General features: G+C 36.8%; 1 protein-coding gene and 1 long non-coding RNA gene across 2 annotated transcripts in view; one reads left to right on the forward strand and one right to left on the reverse strand.

Annotated features, from left to right (window-relative positions):
• The window catches only part of dally (division abnormally delayed), a 48210-nt gene that overhangs the window by 22414 nt on the left and 332 nt on the right, over positions 1–25464 (reverse strand). The window contains exon 2 of the mRNA XM_008195782.3: positions 14124–14267. Coding sequence (XP_008194004.2) covers positions 14124–14267 — 144 coding nt within the window. The remainder of the gene's footprint in view (positions 1–14123; positions 14268–25464) is intronic.
• On the forward strand, positions 23390–24285 carry LOC107398005 (uncharacterized). The gene is made up of 2 exons (XR_001574997.2): positions 23390–23987; positions 24034–24285. It is a non-coding gene; the product is annotated as an uncharacterized LOC107398005 (long non-coding RNA).

The raw sequence follows: 25464 nt of genomic DNA on the forward strand, positions 1-25464 counted from the left end.
GCGCGCTCGGGTAATAGTGGACGTGAGCCCGTTTCACACGCTGCAAAAACAATAAAGGTTGATAATTTAAAAATTCACACGTAATTTACGGTAATAACCGGCAATTACGGTATAGTTTGTCGAATGTGATGCACGTGACTAGGGAATATCCAGTAGGCCGAGCACGTAGAGTGAATTGTGGCCGACACCTGTGTCTACGAAGCACATCGAAGCTTGACCTACGGAAGTTCGACTTATTATCGCATGTCGGGAAGTTCAAGGTTTAGACGAATTTTACATTTAGAAAAAAATCGGTTGAAAGAACTTTTCAAGCGGGTTTTGTCGGTTTTTGAGGATTTCGGTGGGTGTGGGACCTGTCGAGGCTCGAACACAAAGAGATGGGTAAACAAATAATGATATTAAAGCTGCAGGGGACGACGATGCAGGAATGATTTGTGTTCGAGGATTATAATTTGGTTAGAGAGGAATTTATCGCCGCGAAATGATTGGAATTCGGGGACCGACTCTCTTGCAAATTCTAAACGCAATATAGTTGTGGAGGACTCAAAATTGCAATCACCAATTCGGTTTTTTTTCTAGTGTAATAGAGACACTACGATTAGAAAAAAATATCAACTTGTGTAATTATTCATTATAAACACTCAAAAAATTTTTAGGAACTGTTTTTCTAATTTTTTTCCTGAAATAAAATCGTCAATCAGTCCAGCGCAAGGTAAAATTTGCACTATAGTCATTCAAATTCGTACACCAGAGATTGTCATTTAGTGGTTTAGACGCTGTTCTGAAAAAAAAATTAATAGCAACGGATGATTTTTTAGAAAAAAAAATTGCGATTACAACAGAACCAAATCCAATCTAGTCGAAAATAACATTATTTTTATGTTTTTTGTGTGTTTTAAACATTTATTGACTAAAAATGCACTTATTTACAATTTTTTTTATGTTAAAAATACAGACATTTTACAAATGAGGCGAAAAATGGTGTTTAAAATTGGTCAAAAAATAACCAAAACAGATCAAAATTGATGTTATTTTAGCTTGCCTCAGCTCATTTTCTTGTTTCTTGAGCCATTAAAAACTGATTTATTTTACAAAATTTAGTAAAAACTGTCTAAAAATTACAAAAATAAATTGAAATTTACGGTTTCTTGCCCGAATCACTCGTCAAAATAACCCAAAATCGCAATCTTTGATCGTTATTTTGAACTTTTTGCAAAATTTTTAACCGATATTTTCAGAAAGACGCAATATTTTTGCAAAATATCCAATCTAGTCCAATCCTAATCCAATCTAGTCGAAAATGACATTATTTTTATGTTTTTTGTGTGTTAAAAACATTTATTGACTAAAAATGCAATTATTTATAATTTTTTATGTTAAAAATACAGACGTTTTACAAACGAGGCATTAATTTAAAATTGGTCAAAAAATAACCAAAACAGATCAAAATTTTTAGCTTGTCTCAGCTCATTTACTTGCTTCTTGAGCCATTAGAAACTGATTTATTTTACAAAATTTCGTAAAACTGTCTAAAAATTACAAAAATAAATTGAAATATACGGTTTCTTGCCCGTATCACTCGTCAAAATAACCCAAAATCACAATCTTTGATTGCATATTTTAAACTTTTTGCAAAATTTTTAACCCATATTTTCGAAAAGTCGCAATATTTTTGCAAAATTTCGTTGAAACAACCCGTAAAGCCAGCAAATTAAGCCGAAAATTGTATTATTTTTACTTTTTTAAACGGAAATATCTAACAGTCTACAACCAGAAAGGTAATTATTTCGCAAAATTTCGTTAAAAACAAACCGAAATTTTATCAAATTTGACCAAATATTGTGTAAAATTTGCATTTTCAAGTGTTTTAAGTATGAGTTGAAATAAAAACTAGTGTTTTTCAAAAAATGGCTAAAAATCACCAATTTTTTTTTGTTTTGTTTTTCTTCTGCAATACCTTGCCAAAAAAATCAAAATTATGGTATTGGATCTGTTTCACTCGTCAAGAAGACACCAAAAAGCACAAAATTTGCTCGAAAATGGTGTTTTGTAATTTTTAAGCCCTGAACTACATTTTTGAGCTAAAATTCCAAGACTTTTTCGGTAAAACAAACTCGAAAATTAAGTCGCTAGTTAAGTTATTGACAAATATTATCAAAAACTAGCCGAAAGATCGCCAAATCTGACCGAAAATTGTCAAAAAATTTTACTTTCTCAAGCCTTTAAGCTTAAAATGACAGATTCTTGACCCAAAAAAGATCAAAATAAGTGGCCTTTTTCCAGCGCAAATAGTTCGTAAAATATAAGCCAAAAATCACAAAATTAGGTCAAAATTTTTCATAAAATTTTTCCGCTGGATTAATGCAACGGTACATTTTTACTAAATCCGGTGTGATTTTCCTAATTTTTCGACGATATCTTAATACGGCCGATTCTTTGTCATTTACCCGACTCGAGCCACTTCCACATTCCTACACCTTTCAAATTATCGATCAGATAAACCTTCTCCGCCTGTTTCAAAAACGGGCGGTCCCCCTATTCAACATTCAAACAATTTGACGTTAAACCTGTCCCCCGTTATCTTTTTGTGTTTGGTGAATGAAGTGTCCACCTCCTTAGCAGTCCAAACCCTCGCCAATCACCGCCGAAGCGTGAAATAACGCGGATTTCCTCGCAAATAATATGGGTCAGTTGCAATGGCAACGGTACTGTTATCCTTTCACCTCGCATAAGATGGCGTCTTTTGCACCGGCAGACGGGCAGACGCCCGCAGAGATCGAGGGTGGATGCAGGCAGCAGGAATGCGGTCGGAGGGCCTCGAACCCACCCCGTTCATGTGTGTGTGGATAGATACGTGTACGTGCGAACCTTTCCCACGAACGACTTTTTGTACATTCCAGTCTCGAAAAGTACGACTTTCTTCGTCGATCGTTTATGTTGGCCGTTTTACGGTCTCTGTCTAGACATTCCACCAGACTGGTGTCGGTCTTTCTCTCGGGCCGCTTGCTCTCTGTTTGCTTCTTTTGATGCAGAGCGAGGCGAACGGACAGGTAGATTTTTCGAATTGTTGGGTGGAGGTGTCGCCCGTGCCGAGCTCTCACCGCCGCAACTCCACTAACATTATTCCACACTTTAATGAACAAAAATCATAACCGGTGGAGTCGAATTGGTTCCCAAATTTTGTAATCCTCTCTAATTATAGTCGAATTGGTTCCCGTCGGTCAGGTAGGTCAGATAAACAGATTAAAGTATTATGATAACAGAATTGGCGTTTGTAAGTGTATGAACAAATTTACAAGTTCAAAAACAAATCGTATTTTAACAATTTAAAGGCTGTGAATGAATATTTCTTCGAGTATTCAAGTACTTGCAAGAATTTGCACAGAAACAACAATCTGTGCGACAATTTATATTTTATATCGCCTGATATTTACTTCATTGCTCCTACTCTAAGCACTAGCAAATGGTAATTTCAATAAAAGATGGTGACAGTTTCGGTTTTTGACTTTTTGCAAACTTTAGAAAAAATTTAGAAAGAAAAAGACCGCTGTTCTACTAATTTTTAGCAAGAAAAAAGACTGGAAAATGTGACCACATAAAGCTTGTTCTAAACAAATTAAAAAAAAATTATTCCTAGTCTTAAAAATACATTTTTGTATCTAGTTTTTCGTAAAATGCATTTTTGTAGAGAGAAACTATTTTTTGCCTATAACATTAGGTATAATTATGTACTTACCTGCAGCCTTTTTCTATCAATAAATAATAAATCATTCAAATATTTCCAACAATTTGAATCTAATAATCATGAAAAATTTGTGAACTAAAAATTCTCAAATAAACTTGAAATTTTCGTAATGTGGCCTAATTTACTCACAAGTTACAACTTTACTATATTTCTGTTCTAGCTATAGTACCTAATAAAAGGTTTTTTATTTCAAAAAATCACTAAATCTTAGGGTTTTTACACAAGTTTCTATAAAATCATAAGATCTAGTGGAATTTCACCACAACACAACAATGTTAATATTTAAAAACTTACCATTAGCCTCAACAAGAGTATGGAAATCTATGGTGATATAAAGTAATATTTGAGCGTATCATCTTCTTTTATAGCCTAATTTTTCAAGCATTTACAAAGAGAATCAGCTTTTAGGTCAGAATTTCTAGTCACTCACAATGTGCAACGTGCTTGCATAAAAAGCGTAAAATAATTATCCTGTCAAGAGAAAAAGTGTAATACAGTCGTCGTAAACCCGACTTTATGTGAATTTTAAGCTCCAACAATGATTGATCGTTCCACGAGAGATATCTTAGATTTTTTCCGTCTAAACTTAATGTTTTGACTCGGACCTGATTTAATGAATGTTTTCCAAATAGCCTTATGTAAGACATAAACATTTATGGTTTTTCTCAACTTGTTATAAAATTTAATGTTTATCGTCGTTCCCTTATCTATTACGCCGTTGAAACCACTTTCCCTATGCCGTTTGTGCGACTTTCTAAACTCCAATCGGGACGAGTCGAATTGGTTCCCAAATTTTGTAATCCTCTAATTATAGTCGAATTGGTTCCCGGGGATGGTCGAATTGGTTCCCGTCGGTCAGGTAGGCAGATAAACAGATTAAGTATTATGATAACAGAATTGGCGTTTGTAAGTGTATGAACAAATTTACAAGTTCAAAAACGTTCAAAAACAAATCGTATTTTAACAATTTAAAGGCTGTGGATGAATATTTCTTCGAGTATTTAAGTACTTCCAAAACGATGGAGAAGACGCAGAGAACTTAATGGGTTCTATGTCGAAAAATGTTAAATTATATTTGTAATTTGTCTCTATTTTGATGCTTTAGTAGTATTAATAGACATATTAACGAACGCAACGTCATCATGTGAGATGTCTTAATAGTCATTACTTGACGAAACATTTTACGAAATTTACAGGAGAGTATTGGGCTTAAAAAATTACATTGTCCTTTTTTTAAATAACCAGTTAGCCATGAATAAATGATTTTGTGTTGGATTTTGTGCCAAGAAAATAATTATTTGAACATTTTTACCAGCTTTAAATCTAAAATATTAACATATATTTGGCTTAATCCTTTTTACCTACCTGCTCATGCGGGAGCCAATTCGACCATCACCTTTTACAGAATTATACTTATAGAGATTATTGGGAACCAATTCGACCACGATCCACAAAATCACAAAATACGAGTTTGTCTACTCAAAGTGGCTAGTGGCCCAATAATTAATCTCAATAGAAAAAAATCTCAGAAAATATTTGAATAACTTTATCCACCTCCTGAAGAAATGGACACATAAAAAATTAAAAAGTGATACTAATATTTTCCAATCGTGATTATTGCAGTGCACTCAAATTAATTCGTGTCGTTTTAAGCGGTTTCGCTGTTTGATTGAGTCCTCATTTCCATCAAAGGGTTAAGTATCACTTGACAAGCCATACGATATAATTCAGCATCCATTTATTTCCATTAAATCGCGTCTTTCGAATCAATTCCCTTGTTAGAATGGACCGTAATGATCATATACTCTTGTAGTCTTTAATCAACGTCGAGGCTCTATTCAGATCGGGACTTTTATAACGGTACAGTTCGATTTATTGTGGTTTGCAGCTCAAAAAGCGCACAAAGCGTGAAAATTTGGCAAAAGTGTGATTGGACTCAATCCCAAGTTTTAAGTGCATTTCCAGCTTTTCCTTTCCAATTAACCCAAAAAACAATCTATATAACCACTCTGCTCGTGTTGGAGTTTGCATAATAATCGTCTTTTGACACTCGATAACTACGAAAACCGAACTAGTCGTGTACAGAAATCACGCTCAAGGTTCTCGTCGCTCATTTACCTTTAAACATCATAATGAAGGTAATTACAAGTCTCGCACTTGGTAATGACTGGCTCTTGAAAGTTTGCCGACTTAATCTTTGACGAGTATTTCGACCACCATATCCGGCTTAAGATAATCAAACCGATAACGGAAGCCACCATTATCCTCGATTAAGCCCAGCCGACTTGTCTGGGCCCAAGCCCCGCTTAAACAGATAATCGTCAATGACGGCAATACGTCTGGCGAAATTCACTTTTGGATACGGTCCTGACACTTTCCTGGCATAGGCTGGGTGTCGTCGACCGTCTGAGGCTATTTCTTGCCTGACCTTTGACCAGATTTTCAAAATCAGCGAGCTTGAGCTGTGAGCGGTTTTAAGAGACAAGCCCAAAAATTCTCCCGGCCGGTGTTTGTATTTGCCTTTGGAAGTTTTCTAAGTAGCGGAGGCATTCCTGTCGCTTTTGTTTAATGGGAAAGGTAAATATTTAGCCGGTCTTAACCGTGAGATAACAAATTAAGTATTAAGTAATTTATGTTTTGAATTATTTGTGAGTGAGACGACGTTACGAGTGTTTGTTTTAAACTTGAATTATCCAAGAGGTATCAATGGCGCATGAAACCATTCGGGGGAAAAATTGACTTCCCTGAATCAATAGTGGTGGAAATTGATGTTGTGAATTTTTCAGCGCATTGCTCTTTTCGGTATAAATAGCAAATAATCCGAGAAAAAATTGCGGTAAACAGCGTCTTCTGCAATTTGTCTTTCGCATTGCGCCCACGAATCTGGCTGAATAATTTTATGCGATTCTTGAACCTGAATTCAAGGATAGAAAATCGAAACGCATGACATTATTATTTCATTTTCTAATTTTAAGCCTCATGCTTTTGTTCAATTATGTAGCTGCGAAAGCGTTAGTTTTGGTGAAAAATTAAAGAAACACGGAGAGGAAATTCGCGATCGAGCGGCAGTAAAAACTTTGTTAATTATCGCCCGAAAGCCTACAACTATTCGGATCCGCTCGTTAAGTCCTTGCAAATTGTAAAGTTTCCAAGGGCTTAATTTAATTTTTTCGGCTCGTGTAATTTAGCCATAAAGCTCGTCGTCTTCGGGCTTCCACCCTCCAAGATCCGAATTTATTGTGATTCGATCGGAACGAAACCCCAAATTAAGGAGAATCTGATAGCTTGAAATTGAATAATAAAGCGGGATGAATATTAATCGGTCAATTTTTTATTTAATTTTCGGTCCGAGAGACAGAAAAACAAACTGGTATTTGATCACCGGAGCGAGCTTAATTACGCCCGGACTTTTTTCTTCGACTCGACGATTTCGCGTTTCATAATTGAGTCGAGCTTTACCTGTCCGTAAATTTTTCAGTGTAAAAAATTCAGAGGTTCCCAGGAAAATCAATTACGACTTTATATTAAAACTAGTTGGAAGTTCCAAGAAGTCTTTCCATTCAATTTTTAAGTATCCTATTATCACAGTCAATGGTCGAGACTTGAAATAAAAATCCTTCGACTGTTCACACAATGGGCATTAGACACGAGCAAGCAAGCGAAAACATGGATAGTCACGCGCATACACAAACGATCTTCGACGTAAGGGCATATAAAGGCCGGTCCGAAATAATTACACGAGTGATAAATGAGCTTTTTGCATTCTTTGCCACGAGGGAAAAACGCTAATGTTTCGAATGGAATCGACCGCGCTGGAGACTTGTTTATTGAACGCCCTTTCTATGTCATCGGCTCTTATTTCACGAGGGGGATAATGGGTTAACAACGAAACCTGAAACTTTTTTTAATTTGTCGCACTGGATTAATATGGGCGGTTTGTCAATTTGTGGGATTTCGAAATGCGCAGATACAGTTACGCCAACTCTAAATCTATAAGCGAAACACAAAACCAGAAAAAATGGATTGAAACCGAACACAAAACGTTTAGTAACATACAGAGCAACCAAAATTCATGGCAATACAAACCAATTTTAAAAATTTTCTCAAATTTTTTACATAAAATACGTATTCACCAAAATTTTGTACGAACAATTTTTTGTTCAATACATGAAACCTCCTGAAAAGACCGTCATTGGTCATTTCAGCAGCAAAATCAAAGTCCTGAAAAAATTTACGAGGAGTATCATAACTGAACCCACTCCTTACTTCTTACTTTCTTTTCTGTAGTTGTATTCATTCAAAAGACTGAGTCAATCACTTTAAAATCTAAATTATAAGAAAGATGAAGGGGAGACATTCAAACGACATATACAGGCTGCTCAAAAACTGGCGCACCAGCTCAGTGGTAAGTTGTTGAGAAACATGTGTCGATCACCGGAAAAATCTTGAAAAAATTCCAAAAGTTCTAAAAAATCTGGAACTACAAACTTATTTTGTTATCTTCTTCAGTTTTCATTATTTTTTAATGTTTCTATGTTTCGCACCAAGTAATTGTCACTTAACAAAACGATGAATGATTATTTTTAAATTTACTATCAGACTTTTGCAGTTTTTTTTAATTTAAAAAAATTAAAATTCATCAAAAAAATCGGAAACCGTTTCAAAAATAATTTATTTTTATTGTTGATCAAATTCTATTGCGATCACGACTGTTAGACAACGTTGCCACAATCATTTATTTCAAATTCGTCATTTATCAAACTTTAATACAAAGGATTTTTTTACTATTTTTACCTTTATATGTAACCAGTTCTCTACCACACACCTTTGAGTTGGTGCGCCAGTTTTTGAGCACGCTGTATTTGCATTTTTTTTCTTTAGCAAACCCAAGAAAAGAATGCATAACAAATTGTCATCAACTACTCAACAATTAATTTGTAAACTACAGATATCTGTAGGTTACAGTAATGATATTGCAGAATTCACTTTTTGTATGTTAGTATTAATTATCTTACCTCTTTAGAAAAAGAAAATTGGATTGGTCTACGAACCTGCGTAGATAATGTGGGCGAATTTTCCAAAAAAACCTTTAAATTCTCAGCTTGATTGGTACAAATGTAGTTAAAAGAATAAAAAAATCTTCAGTTTGTTTATCAAATTTTTTTTCTAAAAGCTTTGACCTGATAATTCCAATAGTTTCAAATATTGAACCCTTTATTCCGTGTCTTTATTTGACTCACTAGTTAAACGATTTCCCATCACCAGAAATCACGAGAATTTTCAGTCGATGTCTGACTTAAACCCACAACTACTTTGATCAGAAATTTATTGAACGCCTGGCACAATAGCGATAATAACAGGCCTTGTGCAAACATTTTTCGTTCCTTTATTTTCCATTCTAGTCGAAAAAATATGAACAAACCCGAACATTTCCATTTCAAGCTCATTCCCTCCCAAACAAACCCGCGGAAAATCGCCGTAATTCAATTTGCCTCGAGCCGCCAACACTGTGAATCCGAAATTCCGGACTTAATTACACCGTTTTTTAAATATGAAGAGGCTGCCCGCGATTAGTGTGACTTACGGCCTGCCATCAATCAGGCCAATGTCTTCATTCCCGAAAACTTGCTTATCTCGCCGGTAGTTAATTTCCCGGAAAAACACATGTGGGCAAAGTGCGAATGTCTGAATTATGCGACAGTCCGGGCAACCCCGCCGTCCGGAATGAATAGTTCTTGTGGAAAATCGGGTGTTTGGTTGTTGCGGAGCGTCCCAGTGCGAACATTCCGCCTAATTAATGTCTTCATCAGTTCAAAACTATGAGCTCGATCTGTTTCAAGCCGAGGAACAATGGTCGAGGCCAGGCCGACAAGACTGCGGGGAAATAAGGCCACTATATCACCGCGGAAGAGGTGCGCTAATTACGGATTTCGCGGGAAAAGTGAGCGAATGAGTTCTGACGCCTCCGCAAGGCGGCTATTTTCGGGAAATATGTGCGATGGTAATTCGGGGGGACGGTAATGATAATATTATAATAATCTGTTCTTATATCACACTCGGTGTAATAATTATGTGCGCGCTTGATTACGGCAATCTTATTGAAATTTAATTGCACGGACATGTGAGAACATTGACTTAATTATTATAATTTCATGTTGGGCTGGTAATTATGATTGCGGTTTGAGTGAAGACATCTAAGCCGCTTCCATGCCACATTTTTTAATTGAATCCAATCGAGGAGGCGCGGGAGTGTGTCTTAGGAGTTTTTTATGTAAATCGTTTTCATTTCGTTTTACACCAAAACAAGGACTTGAAATTACAGCTTCTCTTGTTCACCGCTCTCTCAAACTGAAAAATCTCTTCGCACCAACTCCAGCACTTGTAGTACTTAATTAGTGTCATTTGGAGTCATTAGACTTCTAATTGGTACTTATTGCACTTTATGGCCTATTGAAAAATAAATCAAGTAGCCGATAAATGAAAATAGTCGAAATATCTCGGCGAGGCTGCGCCCCAACGACTTTTACGCGAAGCCGTAAAACCATAAAAGACAACAAACCTGAAATTTACATTGTACCAACGGAAAAGTCAACACTTGGTTTTATGCTTTTACGGCAGAAATTCAAACACGAGGAAAAACGCAATAAAAACCGTTGTGTTTTATCATTAAGTAAGTCTTTCGATCGGGCGGAAAATCGGCTTTCGCTCGCATGGAAGAATTAATAAGTCCATCCCTTGGGGCTTTCGCTCCGACTTTAACAAATTCAGTTAGAATTGCGAGGCGAGCTTAAATTATTTGTTCTTTAATCGAAGTTGGTAATTCGCGACTTCCGGACACCTCGACGGAATCGCTATGCAAATTTTTCTTTTGTGAAAGAAAGGCAGGGGCGACCAGTGGTGTGGTGTAGAGTGTTTAAGAAAATTTCCTTGAGGCACGCCACTGTCCGCTTATCCTCTGCGTCTGATGAAGGGGTGATCTCGTCGCGATCTTGTCTTTTTATGTACAGTCGGCGAATTTGTGCGGCGAGGAAGCGGATTAAAGCTCCGTTTTTATCAATCGTTGCGTTGTAAAAGAAGCAAAAAGAGGGTCGGTAATGCGTGAGGCGTGCCTCGAATGCGGAAGGAGGCTGCGATATCGTTGCATTTGTTTGGTGCGTAGCCAACTGTTAGCGTGCGGCTATTTTCGAGTAGTGCATGGTAGTATCAAAGAGCGACCAGATGGAGGGACAATAGACAGGAACCCGGAGTCGTTCGTTACTCACGCGACTTCCTTTTGTTTCATCAAAACCATCTGTGACATATATTATTATGCAAGCGAGTGGTTTTCGCGAGTTTTTCTGTCTCCGGGAAATTATTATTCACGACAATGGATAATAAACTTTACTAATATTTAACAATAGACGACGACGACGGCAATTATTACTCACACACACGTAACAATAAAATGTTTATGAATAAGCGTCGCCAATTCATAAATTTCTGTAACTTTGTCGTGAGTGATTATTAACAATTATAGACGCTGTTTAGATAATAACAGTCGGCGTTTTACGAGCGTTTAATTGACTTTGGTGTCACTGTTTGGAAAAATCGGGCAGTTTTGGGTCGCTTGCTGTGACATAATCGGAGAGGAATTTGCGGAATATTTACAAATGCATGTGCATAGCTAATGACTGACGCTTGAATCCCGAGGGGGCCTCCGAAGGTGTCGCCGACGACCCAAATCTCAAAAAAGATGCAAGCAATGAAAAGAGGAAAAAATATTTTGTCGCTGGATTTGATCCGAATTGTTTACAGGCTTTGGAAGCATTCCAGACAAAATTGGGTCATTTATTTAGATTTTATTTGCAGGGATTCTCAATTAAGCTGTCGGGATCTCAAAAATGGCAGCAACCAATATTTTCAACGGAAACTATCCTGATAATAAAAAAGGGAATTATTTTTTCGCGAATTCCAACAACTTATTTTTTTAAATGATTTTAATGAGCTAAATAGTAACATCAAAGGAAGCCACATTTGGACTGTATGGAGAATGCGCTAGGGTTTCAAAGTCCATTTCAAGTGAAATCACTGAAATCAGGCAGTTTCACACTGCACAAAAACTACTGCTTCGATAACAAATTCTCTTAGTTTCCTCTAAATTTTTAACTTCAGATGTTTTTTGGTGGAAGTGTTCTAATAAAAAGTCTTTATATTGTAATATTTTTTTTCTACTTTCTACTTTCAACTCGTTAAAATTGGGCCTAAGAGTTGAGTGCCTTTCCGACCAGCTTTAGACAGTGGAGAATTGGAGAGGTTCGTTTCAATTAAACACACGTGTGATTGAAAAGAGAAATTTATTTAGTAACACTAACAAAAGTAACAATAGATAAAACAAACAAATCGTAACTTGAACCTAGTAATCCCTAGTCCTTGGAGGACTACATAATACGTATAAATACATGATAATTCCGTAAATTGATTAATCTGATACCAAAGAAATACTAAATCTAAAAATTTCATTTCGATATTTATAAAATATTCAAAAAAAAAATCCAAAAAAATGAATTCAAGACTTTCTTAAAACGAATTAAAAAAGTGCCTCACCCTGGAATGTGTATTCCATTCCTCGTCTAATTTCAGAGAAAAAATATTTTTATTCAATTTTCAAGAAAAACATGCACGTAATTCTGCCACATAAACAAAGTTTCGCGAATTTATCGGTAACAACCGGATTTTTTACTTTGCATAACAAGGAAAGTCGCGTTGTTTTTTTCCATGCGAATGATTTTCTCATCACGTTGTTATAAATAATCGTGTCCTCATAAAAATCCATAATCAACCCCTTTGTCTAGGAGCAATTCGATATCTTCGTATGTATCTAGGTAGAGTCCCCAGAATTGATCATCTCTGGAGGGCCAAAGTTCAAGTCGGTAGAATTCCGGCGGCGTTCGTTCATAATTCACCTCCTCTATTGTCATAATGTCTGTTTACACACGGCAAGGGTCTCTCGTTTCCTTCCACTGTTGCCGTTAAGCACATATTTTCATATGGAGTTGGCGCAAATTGGAGAAAAATCCCGGATTCGAATCCGGTCGCTTGTCGCCGAATGATTGAAGTCGACGGATCAGATCCATATTAATGGGACTTACCTTTGGAACGGCCGTGCCGCCGATTCACTGCCGTTTGATTTGTAGGCTCATTTTCTGCGAGAATTTTCATCGGACGTCTCAGACATGTTCGGAATCAGTTACATTGTACATAATTAAATTCCTGAATTGTGTCGAAGTCGACGGAATTCAACGAAATTACGACGAACATATCGGCTGGATTTTACGTGACGAGCAAGACCTGGGATTCTCAGACTGAGCGACTTCGCAGACTCGTAAACGCACTTTACGACGCCATGCCACAACTCGCACAAAAAACGACACAAAAATGCACACAATTTGTAACAATCCGAGTTCCAATCTCACTAAGTGTAACAGAAAACGTGAAATTTTCTTAGAAAACAACTAAATTCTACATAGTTTAGCCGACATTTACGAAATAATCCAACCATTTTTTGCTCAATTTGACGCCTTATGATTGGTCCATTTTACAGTTTTGCAGTCCCATGTCAAATGACAAACGCTTCAATCGTCTTGCAAACAAGTAGGACGTGATTTTTAGATTTTTATTGGTCAATTACTTATTCCTGAGACAAATGAGACACCAGTGAACCGGTTTAAGGGCCGGTCTATAAAATGGTCAACTCCGCTTAACTTTTGAAATAATTTGATTTTTTTGACAAAAACGGTTTTAAAATTTGTTAAACAAAAGCAATATCCTTATGAAAAATAGAAAGGTGTCAAAAAAAAGATGAAAAAAAATCCATTTCAGAAAATTGGCAACCTCACTTTGATTGGTTGCGAATGATCTGTTATTCTCTATCCTTGTCTAGCTTTCAGGATGGCATTATTGCATCTTTATCTAACGCACAAGCGCCCACTGCGATTGTCGGTGGCCCCCGAATCGGCACATCATCGCGCGTCTATTTCGGGCCTGTTTTGCAAGCGTCTAGAAATGCGCGAATCCGTCCGTTTATGCCGCCTTAACCGCAATCCGCGTGAGCTGTGAATTAACAAGATAACATCAAGGCTATCGCGAGCAATTGTCACGAAACAAGAGCGAATCTGATGGCTGCGTTTTTCCGTCAGTGCCAAAATTTTAAGTGCTTTGCGCTGCTAAGCAGCCATGAATAAAAAAGGAGCCAGCTGTTTCGACAGCTACTCGCAATAAATTGATGCGAGTAGGCGTGATGGTGTATATTTTTTAAACATTTGAATTAATCTACTCCTAGTTTGCATAATTATCCCGTTGATGTCACAACAAAGTGTCTAAAAATGTAAAGAGGACTTACTTTGTAGCGTCGCCGCCGTGAAGCTCAACCGTCCTTGCAGAGATCGGGAATTGTGACGGAGCAAACCGGCGAAATCCTTTTGTCCTTGCTTCCTTAATAAATCCTCATCCGCGTCGCTGCAACACTCCCCGCCACAAACACTTCCTGCAACAAACACACCCCGTATAGTAATTAAATTCGCATACAAACACCCCGTAGATTCAATTATTGATCACGCACCGTAAGCGCTATTTAATTGGACATCCACTCCAATTAATTAGAGAACCATTGAACACACCGTCCGCAAACATTTTGGCCATTTTTGCACCATAATTGCGAAGATCGCCCGATACAAAATAAAAATGTCGTTTCTTATCAGAACGCCTATTCCTTTTTTTTTGAAATATCGTTTCAATTTCCTCGGTCATATTTTCGGTGTTTTTTCCACTTCCTTGCCGCATGATAAATAAACTCGGACATGATTTCCACCGAGGTGGAGGTTATTTATGTCGGAAAGAATTTTCTGTTTTTTTTCCTAAGGGCAAATGATTTTCACTAAAGCAATAAATGCGACGAGTTCGTTTACAAGATTCCGATCGATTTGTTCCGATGAAGGAAATTAGAAAATGAGGTTTTTCAAGGGAATGCCGAGGAAAATTGTTCGGCGGCGACTGAACTGGCGAAGGGGAAAGATTGGGAGATTAAGAGAAAAAGGAACTGGTCGAGAAATTAATCAGGAGATGATAATCAATCAATCCAATACACCCCGTAAATGTTGACATACCGTGTGTTCAGTTTCTAAGCCCAACACAAGAGAAAAGAATATTGAAAAAGAAGAACAACAAAGAACGACGTCGTAAAGAAAAAACCGTGACTGGGAAGATAAAAAAGAAGTATAAGAAGAAAGCTGAGAAGAAGACAACGAGATTTTCTTTTCCAACTAAAGGAAACACTAAACACAGTTAAAAAAAGCAAAAGAAATTATACAAAAAGTTAACGAATTTAAACATCACGTCAACGAAAAAGCAATGAAAAACGTAATAAAGAAGAGAAGAAAAAACAATGTCGTAATGAAAAATAGCAAGGTTCTAAAAAGAAAAAGATGAAGAACGACGTTTTAGTGAAGAAAAAAGGTCTAAAATAAAAAAACGATAGAAGAAAAAAAAAGAAAAGAAGAAAGAAGAGAAGATTAAAAATAAAGTCAAAAATATAATGGAAAAATATTTTGTTTTACAAAGTAAAAGAAAAACTAAATACAGTTAAAACGATAAAAGAAATTATACAAAAAGTTAATAAACTTAGACACAACGTGAACGAGAAAACCAATGAAGAACGACGTTCGCAAAGCAGAGAAATAAAAAAAGAAAAAGAAAGAATACGAAATGACGAGAAAAAGTATTCTTTTCCAAATGAGAGGAAAAAGACAACACATTTAAAATTAAAAAAGTAAAGAAATTATACAAAAAGTGAGCGAACTTAAAAATAACGAGGAAGACAATGAAAAACGACGTCGTAAAGAAGAGAGAAAAAAACAATATCGTGACAAAAAAGAGCAATGTTCCAAAAAGAATAAAATGAAAGAGAACGTTTTATAGAAGAAAAACGTCAAAAAAAAAGAAAGAAGAACGACGTTGTAAAAAAAACATCTTCGCAAAGAAAAGAAAAAAGAAGAAGAAGGACGTTGGAAAGATCAGAAACACATAGTAAAAAAGAGAAGGAAACAGAACGACGTCGCAAAGAAAAGAAATAAGAAGAAGGAAGTGAAAGAACAAGAAGAAAGACGAAGAGAAAACAATGAGAAAACGCTTTCTTTTCCCAACTAGAAGAAAAACTGGACACAGTTACAAGAATAAGAAATTATACAAAAAATTAACAAACATAGACATAACAACGAGAAAGCCATTGAAAAACGACGTTGTAAAGAAAAGACAGAAAAATAATCTCCTAACGAAAAAGAACAATGCACCAAAAAGAAAAAGATGAAGCAGAACGACGTCTTGAAGAAGAAAAAAACGTTTGAAAGAAAAAAACAAGGAAAGAAGAGAAGCGTCACAAAAAAAGAGAAGAAAAACAAAAAGTTAGACGAAGGAAAACAACGAGAAAATATCTTCTTTTACAAACTAGAAGAAAGACTGAACACAGTTTAAAAGTTAAAAGAAATCATAAAAATAATTAACAAAGTTAGGAAGAAAATCCGAGAAAAACTTGAACTAAAAGTAATAGAAATGGAAAAAGGACTTCAGCATGTGGGTTGTAAATGAAATAAAACAAAATTTTCTTTTTCTTTCGTTTATTTCTGGACTTGTACAGTTCTTATACACAGTTTTTGGTAAATACTTTAGGTGTGAGTTTCTGGAGCCAGCCGTGGAGTCTGCAGGCGCGTGAAACCTCAGACGGGCTGCCTCCAGCTGCAGTCGATATTCCCGTCCTTCGTCGGCCAGGTGGAGTGTTTTGCATCACAACCACACTTCATAGAGCAATGAGTTATGACTTAGTCATAACAGTTTATAACAGTTGCGGTGCGTGTCTGGAATGACAATACCACCAAAACTTGGGTGCGAATTCGCCATCGTTTTATGTACCGGAAGAAAGTGAATCTGTGAGTGGATCGATGTTTGACTTCATCACTTGTTCGTCGGTAATAAAAGTGGAAGCTCGTTTAATCTATAAATAAAACATTTCCAACGGTGATTTCTCGAAAGAAAACTTGAGCGGATTAATTTCCATCGAATTCACGGTCCAGCACTCATCACATTGTGGCAATTGCCGATTTTTCCGCCGAACAGGCCCGAGTTTGGCGCAGGTGAACATAATCACATCTCGGATTTTTCAAGACGAACAAGCCGCCATTGTCACCGGCGCTAATAAGCCGCCATTCATCACAGTTTTGCCATTGAGCGTTCGATTTTCCAAACGTTGCGACACGACTGATAAAATCGTGGGAACTTGGGAAGGAATCCAATTAAAAGACGGAATAAATGAGATTAATTTATTTATCAGCTACAGGAGTATCGAGGGCCGAACATGTGTTAATGGAAATTCGGCCAAACTCGATCTGCCCACGCACTCTCGAACTAGGCTTTAATGAGCACTTAACGCCAGAAAAGTCACGCTAATCCCAAAAACACCGCACATTATAATTTCCCCCCTCGTGCGTTCTTAATCGACTTTCTGTCCGATTGTCTGCAAAGTTTCGTCTTATTCTGCGCCTCGAGTGTGCGAACGCTCCAAGTGACATAACACGATTTAGCTCCTGAAAAAATGTTCTTGTCGCGTTTTACATTTCAATCCGGGATCGACGCCGGAGGCGTCCTTTAACATTTGTGTCTATCGCGTTATTCTGATCCGCTTTTTGCCGTGCAAAGTTAAACGGTCGCTGCGCCATCGGCCGCATAATTGAGCAGATGTTCTCAATTAATTAGTAATTATCCTGCCCAAGGCTGGCAATTGATGAAAAATTGTCCTTGTCGTGCGCAATCACTCTCCGATACCGTTTAATTACACGGGATTGAAGTTTGCCATTTATGGCGAAGACAAATTCGTTCCAATTGACGTTTTAAGTGTCATTTGGATGGAAGAGAGCTCCGTGTTGTCAGATCAGGATTCCATGCCAGCCTCCCACACGAATTCTTCGACCACTGGACTTGAGGCAGCGAACGACTTAAAAATCAACAAATTAATGTTTTGACTCTCTTCTCATTCCTGACCTCTGGATGACCCGAGATCAACACCGATTTTTACACACCACGCAAATAGAACCACTGATAGCGACTATCATAATTGAAACTCGCGCTCTTGTCATATTCAACTCGAAAAATTGCCCATGCCATAAAGAATAATAGTACACGAATTTCTCAGAAATGGCTTTTATGACGCGTTTTACTGTTACGTTTCGACTAAACGGGTCATTACTACCTGCTAAACCCGAATTTTATGCACCATCTTGGATTTTAATGTCTCACTTGCAGACAAATTGCCGCAAGTCGGCTGGAAATAGAAGAACGATGCCTGAAGACGCGCCAATACGATCGAAAATGGACAAGCAATCAGAAATAGCATGCAATGCAATTGAAAGAGCGCCACAAATTTTTACAATTTTGAAGAAACAAAAAAAATTAAACAACACTAGAATGTAAAAAAGTTTACGTTCGATGAAAAAAATAGAGCTTCGGTACAAATTGCAAGATTTAATGAAACATTAGACACTAGTAGAAAAAATGTATAGAAAAAAATAAAGATTAAAATATAATTAAAAAACATAAATATTTTTGACCTTATTTAGAAGATTTTTTAGTTTTGTGAGAAAATCTTGCGTTTTTGCTGAAAAATTTACGAAATGTTTGGGTTTAAACACAATTGCGAGAAACAATTTTTATCAAAAACAAATCGATCCACAATTTATCGACAATTTTTGAACCCAAGTGTAATAGAAAACTTGAAATTTTCATAGAAAACAGGGAAATTCCAGATAGTTTGACCGACATTTACAAAATAATCAAACAACAGTTTTTTGCTCGGTTCTGAACGTCCTATGATTGGTCTGTTTTACAGTTGGGAGTGCAATCTCCCACCGATATCCAATGACAGACGCTTCAATCGTCTTGCAATTTTTTGTGCACCAGACAAACAAGTAGGAGGTGATTTTTAGATTTTTATTGGTCAATTACTCATTCGTGGGACAAATGAGACACCAGTGAACCGGTTTAAGGGCTGGACCTTCTCACAGAACGAGGTTTCGCCTCAGATGCAGATAAAATGGTCGATTCTGCTTAGTTTTTGAAACAATTTGATTTTTTTTTGATGAAAACACTTTTTTTTTAATTTATTACACAACTTCTAAGAATCCTAGAAAAGTAATATTTTTTTTAAAAACTTGCGTGTTAGGAAAGCTTTCTAATAATAATCAGTCTATTAAAAAAGCCTAGTATCTGAGACACTATCTGAGATAAAAAAAGACAATAAAATTTTAAAAAAACTTATTAATGAAAATAATACGTATTAATCAAATTTGAAACCTGAAAAGTTACAAGTGTTTAATAAAAAAAATAATGCTTGTTTTTCCTATCATGTATTTATCTTTTTGTGACAGAAACTTTGCACTATCTACGAAGTAGGTAGTAAATATTTGTAATCTAAAATATATGGAAAAACTATCACATGGTGGAAAGTTTTGCTTTAAAATTACCAGATTTGATCGACATTTATGGTATTTTTCCTACTCTCATACTTTAAAATTGATTCGGTAGATGTTTGTGAATGAGAACGTATTTTTTTAAGCAGTCACATCGTAGAAAAAATTGTGTATGCAGCTCGCATTTATGACTAAAAAAGTTTCCAGAGATCTTGAACCGCGCAGTTCGATACAGTTCGATTTGAATAGAACCTGAAGCAACGGTACTTTGCATCAAAATGTCAATCCCGATGTATCGTTACATCTCTGTAACCGACTTATCGTGACCACGCATTTAGCAAAAAAATGTATATGTTTTTTGGTCGCGCCACTGTCTTTTACGACTTTGCGATAAATCCGTTTTATTTGGTCCGGAGCGAATTTTCGGACTCGCTTTTTGCTCCGGTCCGTGTCAATTCGTCGCTAAAGTGGTGACGTGATCACGACAATCGTCCTCGACGATAAAACGCGTTTGTACCGGATGATCAATAAAATCCCGGATTAGAGTAAACGTCACCAGCGAAATCGTGACGTTTATTAAAAGAGTCTTTTTGCCATCATCCGAGAGTCTTTTTCTTTTAATTAAACGCTCGACGGTGCGGGCCCTCGATGGATATATTCCTGGGAACTATGCAATGCGGGTACTGGAGGATTAAAACAAAAGGAAAATGATCGCGCTGTTGAGCTTTTCCGCGTTCTCAAGGCGGTCCAATTTCAAGATGGGTGTCCCGATTCAAACCAACTTTTTATAATTATTTCATTAATCAACCGATTGGAATTATACAATAAATCCTGCGTTTGACAGTAATTTATTCTGATGTTTGATGGGGAAAAATGAGAGATAATTAGAAACAATGGCGCATAACCGATTACTTTGGGATGACATCACAGACAATGTCACTAACTTTTTAATTCGGCGATTGTTTTTAACGTCGTTAAATGCTAATTTCCCGCAATTGTTGTTCAAGATGTCGCTACGAGTCGTAAAATAATTTACAATGTCATGTGTCACACTTATGGTAATTAAAACCCACCAAGACCACCACGGGACTCGTAAATTCAAAAAACGGTCTGACACTAAAAACAAGATTAACCGCAATTAGGATTTTTATTGTCATTTTAGTGGCAAGTAAACAAACACTTGAACCGAACTTTTTTGGTAATTTTTTTGTTAAAAATAATGTACAGAAACTAGCTTAATTTAATCGAATCAATTAAAAATAGGATAAGTCGAAGAAACTACGTACATAATAACATGAGATCGAAAATATGCTGATTTAGAGCAGGGTGCACTTGCGAAATTTTAACCACATTTTATGCTGGTTTTACACAGCATAAGATGTGGCTAAAGTTACACTTCACTTCGAAGGCATGCTCCATTTGAGTACATTTTCGATCTCATGTTATAATTTTTTAATTATGATGGGCAATTTTCGTCTATTCCATAAACTGCTCAAAAATAATATTCGTAAAAAAATAGAAAAATTGTTTTTGGGCTTTATTTTTTATTCAAGCACTAGTGATGAGTATCCAAAAAAGTGGTTCGTTTATTTCTTCAACTTGTTTGTTTGTGCACCCATTGAAAATTGAAAAAGTCGGCGCCCATGTCAGAAACAATAACTCTAGTTTAGAGCTAATCAATTTAGCAATTAATTACTTGTTGGCTTTTTAGTGGCAAAAGCCCAGTTAACACCAATTAGGGTTTTTGTTGGCACGGTTGTTCGGTGACTTTTTCAAGCGAGCGGAAAGACACTTTTTCGCGTAATTATAATTAATTGGCGGTGAGCGAAATAATTGTATTTCTCGCTGATTAGAGGTAATGGTGAGATAACGAGCTTTGTGCGATTATTATTCGACAGTGTTTGTTGGCAATAATCTTAATCTGGATTTATAGCGGCTTGGAGTGCCTTTCACGTGAATATATTTTTGGGTGATATAATGAATGGGGAGATGGTAACCATGTCGTTGATTATTTTCCCAATTTCGTCGAAATAACAAACAGAGTGAAAGATTTAGATCTCGGTGTTTGGTTTTTGTCGACGTTATAAACACAGTTATAGTTATTTAGATGCAAAGTGGGTTTTTATCTGGACTTGTTTCAGACATTGCTAATTTTAATATAAGTGGCTTATCCGAATTTAATCTCGCGTTGTCTCTATAAATTTTAATATTTCTTGCATAAATTTGTCTGGGGAGAGAAAGGCCCTTTGTTGCGCTACGAGTTTACCGACATTTTCACAGTTCGTATCTAATTAAACGATCAATTACCGACGAAGGTGATATAATGTCCATTTAAGGAATGTGGTCGTTTAGAAACGGCGAAAACTTACAAAACCCAGCGTGGGCGTGTCGACGGCCAAACATGGCCAAGACGAGGCGATTTTTCCGGCGAGTTTCACCTGATCTGGAGGTAAATCTTCGATCTGGGTTAAGATCCCGCTGCTTCATTTGTCGCTAGCCGGATTAATTAACGAGGGCGAACGCGATTCATTTATTCATGCTCTTGTCGGAGGCGTTCCATTTCGCGAGAGGCTTTTTCCAGCGAACATCTGCTGGAATTGTTCGATTGGAATGACGAGAGTGCAGCGGTGATGCAATTCGACGTGGATTCGTGTCAAGAGAGGTTAAATGCAACGACAAACGAAAAACTTTCACGAAATCGAAACTCAAATTCATTCCACTACAAGCGGTTCAGTGTCTTATTTTTGCGTTATGGGGTTTTTCACGGCCTAAACGCAACTTTAATCAGTCTTTAACGTCAGCATAACAAAAACGCCGACAGCTGGCTCCAGATGAAGAAAAATGTACTCGGGAGGAGAACGCGAGAATGGAAAAAATCCAATAAATCCCCGAAGGGGCCGAAAGTGAAAACAAATAATTGTGAAATAGACTTTGCGGCAATTTCCCCAATTTGCAATTTAATTAATTATCCCCTTGTAAACATTCTGTCCCGGCGTAATCCTTGACCCTTTTTGATAATTCCTTTGCGGTCGGCTGTAAAAAGTCGACTACAAAGCCAGAACGGCAATGTGGGTGTGCAGCCGTCGTCGGGACGTCCGAATCGATAGAAACGGCGCCGAAAAGCCTCAACTTCTTTCCAGGGCGATATTAGGTCAGTGTCTCGACCGAATTACATTTGGCGAGAAATAGCGAAATTTGTGATCAAAACCCGCGCTATAAATCTGTTTTTCATTATGAAAGCTGCGATAAGTTTCGAGGCGTTAGTTTTACTCAAAGACAGGTAAGGTGGAGATTTCAGATCCGGGGAATAATTAATTGCCGTTCTGTGCGAAATTTACACTAAATATTTTCTTCACAAAAGATCGTTTGTCACTGTAATTACCGAACGTTCAGACGAGCCGCTGATTAATTGGTTTCGGGGCACAAACCTCCAGCAACTTTTATTTTGTTGCTGATTAATCCCTTCACCTATCCCCATCAAAAAAGGTACAAAAATATTCAATACCAGTTATTTAAGGCCGCAACTTCGTCGGCGTAAATTTTATTTTTCTGGTAAGTTTTAAAAAATAATAAAATAAAATTAGAAAAGTTACTAAAAGTTTAAAATATAGTAAAACGTTTTTATTAGGTTGGCTGCGAGGCCAATGACCGCCAGTGTCAAACGTCAAAACCGATACCCGGTGCAAATACTTTATTTTAACATCTGATTTGCTAGCCGATAAAGTTTTGCGCAAATTTCGATAATTGCGTGATTATCTGCCGTTGAACTCTTTACGTTGCAAAAAAGCGTACGCGTTCCTCCGACAGCTGCCATTTTTAATATCAATTTCTGAAATTTATGTGTTTTTAATGAATGAAACTCGCTGTAGATCCCATTATTTATTATTCCTGCCATCGATAGACACAAATAAAGTTATATTTAACGATCTTCATAATTTATTATCTAACGTAATACACACTATTTCCCGATAACAACTTCCGCGATTCCTACAGGCATTCGCTGCAATAAAAGTCGATATTTTAAATTCAGCTAGCGCCCATGTGGCGCCTCACTGCGGGTCACCCCACGCGAAAAAATCAAACTCTTAAGATGAATCGTTAATCACAGGACGTGTTCGTTGATTCGGATCGATCAAAGTCCCTAGGAAAACAACTAGTACAATGCGCGTCAATAAAATCAGGATTCGCAAGGCCGCCCACGATTTATGGGTCATGATTCGAGACAGAAACGTCAAATTTAATTTGATGCAAATTTAATCAAAACGGCTCAGTACGCATTACACATTCGTGTTCACACACACACTTGTTTCGGTGTAATTTACATCAGGATCGATCCGAGCGAACTGACATTTAGAGTATGAAATGTCAAAACTTGGGGTTAAGTGTCACGTGTCAAATGACCGTCGGCCGATTTGAAACCCAATTCATTGTTTTCGAAGAAAGATATCTTGGTTTTTGAATTTTCTCATGGCTAGCCTTGATACCGAATTTAATCAAATGTGTAAAATTGTCACGCCAGCATTGAAGAAACAAATTCCGGGAATATCATGTGATAAAAAATGTGCAAATCCAGCATTGACATTTGACACTAATCTCGAATTTTTGAAATGTCACGACAATGACCCATCTCATTTATTTTTTCCAACAAAATGGTATTAAAGGAGACAATAGACGAACAAATTACGTTGGCAAAAACGAAAACGTCAAATACTGTAGTGAACCGAGACGAGAAACGGGAGAAAAAAAGCCACACGGTGAGAAAGAAAACTCAATTTACATCATAAGTCAAGCTGCTTGCAGACTTTCAATTAAACAACAAGAAGAAATGAAGTTCTTACATCGCAACACGTCCATTCGCATCGGAAAACAATGAGAGCCTTTCATCTTGACCGTTACGCAATATACAGTGTGCATACAGGGTGCCCGCTTTTTGAGCTCCACCAAGGGATCTCAGTTATTATAATTTTTATGCTGAAAAATTATCTCAAAGAAGATTTAATACATCATTTTTAGTTTTTGAATTATTGAGAAAAATAAAAAACTTGTAATTTTCGTTTTAATTTTTTAAGCAAAAATTTATTTACACGATATCTAAATCTTTTATCGCCTTTTCCAAGGCTATCCCCATGGTTGATCTCGAAAAACAGATATCCTATATAAGAAGTTGGCTGCCCTTGTTTGTAAGGGCAGCCAACCTCTAAACACCAACTCCCCAATTAATATTTATTGAGGGTCGCCGTCTATGTCACCGAAATATGTTTGTGATTATATAATTTATAAGGGACATTGCGTGCATACGAATGACAGGATTACCAACTGCGCGAAAGGAAGAACACAATTATCGCAACCGTTCAATTACCATAACCGATCTATTAGTAGAGCAAATGACGAACGAATATAAGTCACTAGCACACCCATTTTGTTGGCAATACGTCAAATTTTATCGCGTTGGCACCTGTCATTTACAAAATCTGGGACTTTTTCGTGTTCAACGTGCACACAAACGTCACGTTTGACACGATTGTGACAACTACTCGGAATTTCAAATTAGTGCACGTTACATGAAGACATTACAATAGTGTACATGATTGTTGCAGTTGCCAACTGTCGAGATAAAGATATCACTGATTTTTACCTGAAACAAAGAAAAATCGCCTGTCGGGCTACCTGACACCCGAAATTTGTTAAGTTGGCAGTGCTGTCACCGGAGTGATAATTAAAGGTGGCAGCCGTGTTACTAAAATACCACCAGATCGGAAAGTCAAATCAAATCTCTCATGACTTATGACACCGAAATCAACTCAAACTTTTATGAACAGCACCTGTCAGTGAAATCAAACGATCTAAATCAAATTAACGACAGTTTATTTGACGTTTTAAACTGTTAATATAAACTAATGACCTCACATACATCTGTCGAAAATAATCGTAAAAACTTTATCGGCCCGATAATGGTGAAGATTTTAAATAAATGAACGTCAACACTTCCTTAGCCAACCCTCCAATGAAATTTTCCCAAATCTGTTTAATTTATAACAGCATTAGCATATGAAAGTGCAACAGGAAACACATTTTGCGATAAGAACAATTAGCGTGTGAGGGTGGTTTTGCACACACGCCACAAAAAATAACGCATGTAGCATTTTTTTATGGGTTTCCGGATCCGTAAACCGGGCAATATTTATCTCCGGTGCGCGCTTTATTAATAGAACAGGTGTCATCTGTTGTAAG

Source organism: Tribolium castaneum, chromosome 5, assembly GCF_031307605.1.
Source record: "Tribolium castaneum strain GA2 chromosome 5, icTriCast1.1, whole genome shotgun sequence".
In the NCBI taxonomy this organism is placed as follows: Eukaryota; Metazoa; Arthropoda; class Insecta; order Coleoptera; family Tenebrionidae; genus Tribolium; species Tribolium castaneum.